The sequence below is a fragment of the Leishmania braziliensis genome, chromosome 27 (genome assembly GCF_000002845.2).
Source record: "Leishmania braziliensis MHOM/BR/75/M2904 complete genome, chromosome 27".
NCBI classification, from domain to species: Eukaryota; Euglenozoa; class Kinetoplastea; order Trypanosomatida; family Trypanosomatidae; genus Leishmania; species Leishmania braziliensis.
In genome coordinates this window covers 1,123,117-1,131,683 of record NC_009319.2, presented here as the reverse complement: position 1 = coordinate 1,131,683, position 8,567 = coordinate 1,123,117, and the positions used below count along the sequence as shown (strand labels likewise).

General features: G+C 61.9%; 1 protein-coding gene and 1 pseudogene across 2 annotated transcripts; both read right to left on the bottom strand.

Annotated features, from left to right (window-relative positions):
* Positions 1-1,949: 1,949 nt before the first annotated feature.
* LBRM_27_2830 (hypothetical protein) lies at positions 1,950-4,094 on the bottom strand (the record flags this gene model as incomplete). The annotated part of the gene is made up of 1 exon (XM_001565985.1): positions 1,950-4,094. One exon carries the CDS (start codon positions 4,092-4,094, stop codon positions 1,950-1,952), a length of 2,145 nt encoding a protein of 714 aa, XP_001566035.1.
* An 871-nt stretch (positions 4,095-4,965) lies between these two features.
* LBRM_27_2820 lies at positions 4,966-6,837 on the bottom strand (annotated as a pseudogene). The gene has a single exon. A coding segment is annotated over exon 1 (1,872 nt).
* Between the last annotated feature and the right edge of the window lie 1,730 nt (positions 6,838-8,567).

The window sequence follows — 8,567 nt, the reverse complement described above, 5'->3', positions numbered from 1 at the left end:
TAAAAGGGGACCACCACCGTAGTGCCCTGAAGAAGTATATGAAAGGGGACCACCACGGCAGTGCATCTGAGAAGTATATAAAAGGGGACCACCACGGCAGGGCACCTGAGACGTATATAAAAGGGGACCACCACGGCAGTGCACCTGAGACGTATATAAAAGGGGACCACCACGGCAGTGCACCTGAGAAGTATATAAAAGGGGACCACCACGGCAGTGCACCTGAGACGTATATAAAAGGGGACCACCACGGCAGTGCACCTGAGAAGTATATGAAAGGGGACCACCACGGCAGTGCATCTGAGAAGTATATAAAAGGGGACCACCACGGCAGTGCACCTGAGAAGTATATAAAAGGGGGCCACCACGGCAGTGCACCTGAGAAGTATATAAAAGGGGACCACCACGGCAGTGCATCTGAGAAGTATATAAAAGGGGACCACCACGGCAGTGCATCTGAGACGTATATAAAAGGGGACCACCACGGCAGTGCACCTGAGAAGTATATAAAAGGGGACCACCACGGCAGTGCATCTGAGAAGTATATAAAAGGGGACCACCACGGCAGGGCATCTGAGACGTATATAAAAGGGGACCACCACGGCAGTGCATCTGAGAAGTATATGAAAGGGGACCACCACGGCAGTGCACCTGAGAAGTATATAAAAGGGGACCACCACGGCAGTGCACCTGAGACGTATATAAAAGGGGACCACCACGGCAGTGCATCTGAGACGTATATAAAAGGGGACCACCACGGCAGTGCACCTGAGACGTATATAAAAGGGGACCACCACGGCAGTGCACCTGAGAAGTATATAAAAGGGGACCACCACGGCAGTGCATCTGAGAAGTATATAAAAGGGGACCACCACGGCAGTGCATCTGAGACGTATATAAAAGGGGACCACCACGGCAGTGCACCTGAGAAGTATATAAAAGGGGACCACCACGGCAGTGCACCTGAGAAGTATATAAAAGGGGACCACCACGGCAGTGCACCTGAGAAGTATATAAAAGGGGACCACCACGGCAGTGCACCTGAGAAGTATATAAAAGGGGACCACCACGGCAGTGCATCTGAGAAGTATATAAAAGGGGACCACCACGGCAGTGCATCTGAGACGTATATAAAAGGGGACCACCACGGCAGTGCACCTGAGAAGTATATAAAAGGGGACCACCACGGCAGTGCACCTGAGAAGTATATAAAAGGGGACCACCACGGCAGGGCATCTGAAAGAAAGAAAGAAGGGGGCCGCCACAACAGGCCTCGGAAGAAAAGAAAGAAGGGGGCTGCCACAACAGGCCTCGGAAGAAAAGAATGAAGGGGGCCGCCACGGCAGTGCATCTGAAAGAATGAAGGGGGCCACCACGGCAGTGCATCTGAAAGAATGAAGGGGGCCTCCAAAAAAGGCCTCGGAAGAAAAGAATGAAGGGGGCCGCCACGGCAGTGCATCTGAAAGAATGAAGGGGGCCACCACGGCAGTGCATCTGAAAGCAAGAAAGAAGGGGGCCACCACGGCAGGCCTCGGAGAAAAGAGAAAGAAAGGGGGCCACCACGGCAGGGCATCTGAAGAAAAGAAAGAAGGGGGCCACCACGGCAGTGCATCCGAAAGAAATAAAGAAAGGGGGCCACCACGGCAGTGCATCTGAAAGAAATAAAGAAGGGGGCCACCACGGCAGTGCATCTGAAAGAAAGAAAGAAGGGGGCCACCACGGCAGTGCATCTGAAAGAAATAAAGAAGGGGGCCACCACGGCAGGGCATCTGAAGAAAAGAAAGAAGGGGGCCACCACGGCAGGCCTCGGAGAAAGATAAAAAAGGGGACGCACCACGTGTAGTATCTGGCAGATGTTCAAGAACACCCGCTCATCACGTGTGCGCCTGCAAAGAGAGGGAGGAAAATGCGGCCTGTTACGCGTTGAATTTGTGGTCTGGTGAATTTATTTAAAACCTAAATAAAGACACTGATGGCGTGCGCGCGGCATCGACGCCGGTGAACGTATAAGCGACGATTGGTGGGAGGCAGTGGATATACGATGTAGGAAGGGGCGGCAGCGGCTCTTCCTCGTCCAGCGATAGGGCAGCGAATGCCTGGTCCAGCTGTGCGCAAAGGGGACAATGGCTGTGCGGCAGCATCGCTGCCCCGCTAGCCTCACTGGACAGGGTGTCGCGCAGAAGTCGAGCGAGAATGAAGGGCACACGGCGGTCTCTGCAGTGGCTTCCCTCAGTACACATAATGCGCCGGCCGCGGTATCTGCGTCGGCGGACACGCCGTCGCTTGACACCGCTCGTGCGCTGCTTCTTACAGCGGCACAAGGGGCGGCTGCCGCGGCGTCTCCTGCATCGGGTGCCAGAGGGGCCACTCACCGGCCGCAGGGGAATCGGCTTGGCCACCGCAGAGGCCACACCAGCTGCGGCGTCCGCGTCCGTACGTGGGAGCACGTCGCCCGGCCGCAGCGTCCCCGCATCGCTCGCCACGTCCGATGCGGCGTCCGCGTCCGTGCGTGGGAGCACATCGCTTGGCTGCAGCGTCCCCGCATCGCTCTCCTCAGTGCACAGGCCTACGCGCCGGAATCGCTCGATCCCGAGTTCCCGTCGCTGGCGCTCTCTGAAGCGGATTTCAGCAGCAGAGAATATAGCCCGGCCGTAGCGTCCGAGTCGAGCACCGCCCAGCCGACTTCCGCGATCGGTGCGCTGCTTCTTACAGCCGCACAAGGGGCGGCTGCCGCGACGTCTCCTGCATCGGGTGCCAGAGGGGCCACCCACCGGCCGCAGCGGCACCACCTCAGGGGTTGGAGGCGCCTCGTCTGTTGCGGGCTCAGCCCTTATGCGCTTCACCCTCCTGTGAGCCCGAGCTGCTGTTACCCTCCTTTCGCAAGGTAACCTTTCTTCCGGCGGGGGGAGCATGCGCAAAGGCGGCGGGATGGGAAGGGGGCGGGGGACGGGGCGTGTCTCGCAGCGGGCGTCAGAGGGGCCACCCACCGGCCGCAGCGGCACCACCTCAGGAGCTGAAGGCGCCTCGTCTGTTGCGGGCTCAGCCCTTATGCGCTTCACCCTCCTGTGAGCCCGAGCTGCTGTTACCCTCCTTTCGCAAGGTAACCTTTCTTCCGGCGGGGGGAGCATGCGCAAAGGCGGCGGGATGGGAAGGGGGCGGGGGACGGGGCGTGTCTCGCAGCGGGTGTCAGAGGGGCCACCCACCGGCCGCAGCGGCACCACCTCAGGGGCTGGACGTGCCGCGTCTGTTGCGGGCACATCCCTTATGCGCTTCACCCTCCTGTGAGCCCGAGCTGCTGTTACCCTCCTTTCGCAAGGTAACCTTTCTTCCGGCGGGGGGAGCATGCGCAAAGGCGGCGGGATGGGAAGGGGGCGGGGGACGGGGCGTGTCTCACAACGGCTGTCAGAGGGGCCACCCACCGGCCGCAGCGGCACCACCTCAGGGGCTGGACGTGCCTCGTCTGTTGCGGGCACATCACTCGCCCATGTCACCCTCTTGTGAGCCCGAGCTGCTGTTACCCTCCTTTCGCAAGGTAACCTTTCTTCCGGCGGGGGGAGCATGCGCAAAGGCGGCGGGATGGGAAGGGGGCGGGGGACGGGGCGGGGGACGGGGCGTGTCTCACAACGGCTGTCAGAGGGGCCACCCACCGGCCGCAGCGGCACCACCTCAGGGGCTGGACGTGCCGCGTCTGTTGCGGGCACATCACTCGCCCATGTCACCCTCTTGTGAGCCCGAGCTGCTGTTACCCTCCTTTCGCAAGGTAACCTTTCTTCCGGCGGGGGGAGCATGCGCAAAGGCGGCGGGATGGGAAGGGGGCGGGGGACGGGGCGGGGGACGGGGCGGGGGACGGGGCGTGTCTCACAACGGCTGTCAGAGGGGCCACCCACCGGCCGCAGCGGCACCACCTCAGGGGCTGGACGTGCCTCGTCTGTGGCAGGCTCATCACTCGTGCACTCCGCCTTCTTCACGCCTCTAACTTTTGTCCAAGCTACTTTGCACCACTCCGTTATTTTCCGCAAAGGGAAGAGGGACAAAGGCGGCGAGAGGCGAACGGGGTGGGAGTCGGGGCTGTGCTCCATCGAGTCGTGGTCCATGGTTGGCGAGGCAGTCTTAAGAGAAACGCAGAGGGAAGGAGAGAGGCGAGCGGGCCAACGCAGGCAAAGAGAGAAAAGAGAGGGAATACGGAGGGAAGAGCACGGGGAAAGGGTCCCGTGTGTGTGTGTGTGTGTGTGTGTGTGTGTGTCTATGTGTGTGTGTATCTGTGTGTGTATGTGTATGTGAGCGGGTGTGGGTGTGTAGGTGTGTACGTGGTGAGTGCGAGGAAAGGCGCTGCATCTTCACCCGTGGGCGTTGAACGGGTACATCACAGGCATACACGCACGTGGGGAGCAAAGGGGAGACGGAAGGGTGGACGTGAAGGGAGACAAAGGAGAGAGAGCGAGGGATGGGAGGAGGTGGGGGTGGGGTGGCAGCACGCCAGAGGGAGGATGGCGCCAAGGGAGCCGTCTACGGAAGCAGGGGCGTTGGGGTGTGGTGTCATTCGATCGAAGAGTGGCAAGCACCTTTGCCCGGGGAGGGGGGCTGCAAGGCGGCCCCCTTTCGGGCAGACGGTCTCGGAAGCCGGATTACCAGGCCTGCGCCACGGATGCCTTCACCGACGCACCCACGCGGAGGGAGAAGGGGAGGAGGATGGCCTTGTACGCGATGCGCAATGATGAAAAGGTGGTGAAACGAAGCACCGAAGGGGTCGCGACTGCCGTACAGAGAAGGCCGCAGCGCAGAGTCGAGAGCAGCGATGAAATGACCTTCGCCGCTTAGCTCCAACCCATCCGCGCTGGCGTAGGCGTTCGGCGAACACAAGCGACACGAACAGGAACGAGGACAGAAAAGGAGAGAAGGCGAAACTTTGAGGAAGAGGGAGGAAGAGCGCAGCGGCACACACGCACACACACATCATAATCAAGCCTACTCGCCCAGCAGACCGTTGATGCGCAGGAACGCCTTCATGTTGGCCTTGCGGCCAGCGAACCTCTCGTACGCAACGTTGGCGTCCACCGAGTTGCCCACAGAGAGCACGCGCGCGCGCAGGTGATCTCCGTTCTCGCGCGTCAGCCCACCGCTCTCCAGGAACCACTCGAGCCCGTCGCAGTCCAACACCCGCGCCCACTCGTACACGTAGTAGTTCGAGGCGTACCCGCCAGCGACAATGTGCAGGAAGTACCCACTGTGGTAGCGCGGCGGCACCTCGGTCATCCCAACTCCAAAGGCCCTCATTGCCGCCTCCTCCGTGGCACGATGCCAGTGGAGATCGAGGTACGCCGCCTTGTCCACCTCGATGGTATGGAGGCCGGCACCGTACGTCTCGGCCGCCTTCATGCGGTCCACCAGCGCCTGCGGGATCGGCTCCTTGGTCTCGTAGTGAAGCGCGTAATTCTTCAGCACGGCATCGTACATCGCCCAGTGCTCGTTGATCTGCGATGGGAACTCGAGGAAGTCACGGACGACGCTCGTGCCGGAGAGTGTTGAGTACGGGAGGTTGCTTAGCATGCCGTGGAGTCCGTGGCCGAACTCGTGGAAGAGCGTCGTCACGTTGTCACGGGTCAACAAGGCCGGCCTTCCCTCCGCCGGCTTCACAGTGTTCAGCACGTTGTACACGACTGGCTTTCGGCCAAGCAGGGAGGCCTGGCGAACAATGAATGTCATCCACGCACCACCGCGCTTGCCTGCACGCGCGTAGGGGTCGATGCCAAAAATGGCGAGCGACTCGCCCGTGCAGTCGAACATCTCGAGCGTCATCACATCGGGGTGGTACACCGGCAGATCGGTGCGCCGCTGCATCGTCACGCCGTAGAGCTTCTCCGCCGCGTAGAACACGCCGCGCTCAAGGGCGTTGTTCAGCTCAAAGTACGGCTTCGCCTCGTTCTCGTCGAGATCGTACAGCTGCCTGCGCACCCGCTCCGCGTAGTAGCGCCAGTCCCATGACGCCAGCTCGAAGTCGCCACCCTCCTCGCGGATCATCTGCTGGATGTCAGCGGCCTCCTTCGTCGCCTTTGGCGCTGCCGCTTTGCCCATGTCGCGCAGCAACGCCTCCGCAGACGCCGGATCGGCCATCTGGTTCTGGAGCTGCCACTCCGCAAAGCTCTTCTTGCCAAGCAGCGTCGCCCTCCTGAGGCGCAGCTGCGCCATCTCGACCGTGATGGCGGTTGTGCCATTCTCGTCGCCACGTCCGGCGCGCTGCTCGCTCGCCTCGAGCAGGCGGCCGCGCGTCTCGCGGTTCCTCAGTGAAGCGAGCAGCGGCTGCTGCGTCGTGTTCACAATGACCAACGCATGCTTGCCGGGGTGGCCGAGGCTCTCCGCCTCTTTCTGTGCCGTCGCGATCTCGTCCTCGCTGAGGCCCTCCAGCTCAGCAGCGTCAGCCACGATCAGCGACGCGGTCCTGCGTGTGTCCATGAGCCTCTTGGCGAAGCCACTCTCGAGAGTGGCAAGGCGCTCGTTCACCTGCTTCAGCTCCTCCTTGACCGCGTCGTCAAGGCCGGCGCCACCCGTTCGGAACTCCTTTGCGTGGTGCTCCACGAGGCGCAAGTCCTCGCCAGCAAGACGGGCACGCTCGTCGTATACGGCCCTGATGCGGCTCTACAAGGCGCTGTCGAGGTAAACCCTGTGCGCGTGGGCGGAGAACTTTGGTGCGTAGGCCTGCTCGAGCTTTTGCATCTCTGGGCTCACGTGTGCGCGCGTAAGCAGCGCCCCGCTCTCCTCGAGTGCCACAACGGTGTTCTCGAAGGTGGGCGTGTCGGGGTTGGCCTTGATCGCCTCGATCTCCGCCATCTGCTCCGCCATGCCCTGCTCGAAGGCGGGCGCGTAGTGCTCCACCTTCACCCTGTCAAAGGGTGGGTATTTTGGTGCGGCAGACGGCTCTGCTGAAGCAGCGGGTTGACGGACATGGCGGCACTGGTGGAGAGGCAGAGGCGGCACACACTGACGGGAGCAGAAAACGATGGCAGGCGCTGCACAGCGTCACAGGAGAGAGCGAGACGTGCCGGGGATTAACCGCGAGAAGGCGGGGAGTGTACGAGACACACAAAGCCCAAGCGTGCCTGTGGGTGGTGGCTGTGGCGTGGTCGTCGCAAGAAGAGGCCGCAGTGTAGAGAGACGAGTGGCACGGAGGAGAACGAGGCGGGGAAAGAGAAAGCGCGAGAGCCACTTGTGGGTTCGTGCTGCAGAGCGGGTGCGAAACGGCAAAGAAGACGGGGTACAACACTGCCGAGGGAGGCACAATGGAGTCGCCCCACCACCACCCCATGAGCGCGGATAGGTTGCACACCAGCGGAGGGCACAACACGGGATGCTTCAGCAAAACAAGAGAGACGACACCGACGGAGGATGTACTGAGTGCGCCAGATAGCGCCACACGCAGGCGGACTGCAGGTGTGGGGAAGAGGATGAGTCTGCATGCGCTGTCACATGTCGGTGCAGCAGCAGCACAAGAGGAAGCGGGGGGTACCTACGGGGAAAGAGAGAAAGAAGGGAGGGGCACAAACAGCGCTTGAGCAGCAACGACAAAAGCCGTACGAGCGATGGAAGCCTCATCGCCCGGCTGTACGGCGCGGAGGGGGGAGGCGAGGCGCCGCACAGGCACCCACGCACAACTTTGGGTGGGCGGATGTGCACGACTCCCCGGGGTAGAAGAAGAAGAGACGCCGTCGTCATCGCACGCCCCCCTCTAGAGCAAACCGAGAGGAGGTGAAGCAGCGCTGAAATGCTTCGCACCGCACACGGAGTGCGGCACGTCCTCGAGTGCAACACAGAACAGCACTCCGTCCATCGAGCGCACAAGCCGCTCGGTCTCGTGCTTGCACTTGCAGAGGCTCATTGAACACTTCCGGCACTCCGCCGCAAGCGCCTCCCACAGCGAGGCGTCCGCGGTGGCGTGGGCGGGGGGTAGTGACGTGCGTGGAGGTGAGGACAGCCTTTCAAGTGCCTGCCCGCATAGCGGAGACTTCTCAGGCCCGAGTAAAGGCAGTGCCGAGTCGTCGGCGGGGCGGCGCGTGGCACCTCGAGTGGTGCCGCAGTCCTTGGCGAGGCTGCGCGGCAGGCCATTCACCAAGTTTTGCTGGATTGCAATGTAAAAGAGCGCCGCATCGACGCCCCCTCTGAGAAGTAGAGACTTCTTGTGTGCGTACACAGCCGGTTAAGCCAGTGGCCTCTTCCGACTCCGCCGAAGCCGTGGTGCGTCCCCTGTGCTGCCGCGATTGCAGGCTGACCCGTGGCCGGTGCGATGCGCAGTGTCCGGTCTCTGGCCCCCACCGACCCTTCTGAGAGCAGGGACTGCAGACACAGCATCGCCGCTCGGGGCTCTGCGTGTGCCGAGTGATTCGCTGTGAGATACCCATGGTTTGTCAGCGCGTCTGCAGCCCGCCCTTGCGGCTGGACTCCGCCGAACCGGCTTGGCGGGTACACGTCTGTACTAGCGAGTCACGTCCGCAAAGAGGCGCTGCGGTGGACGTCGACACTTCATCCGCTTCAGCTGCAGCAGCGCGTCCTCTCGCGGCAACGGCGCCCCTGCCGCA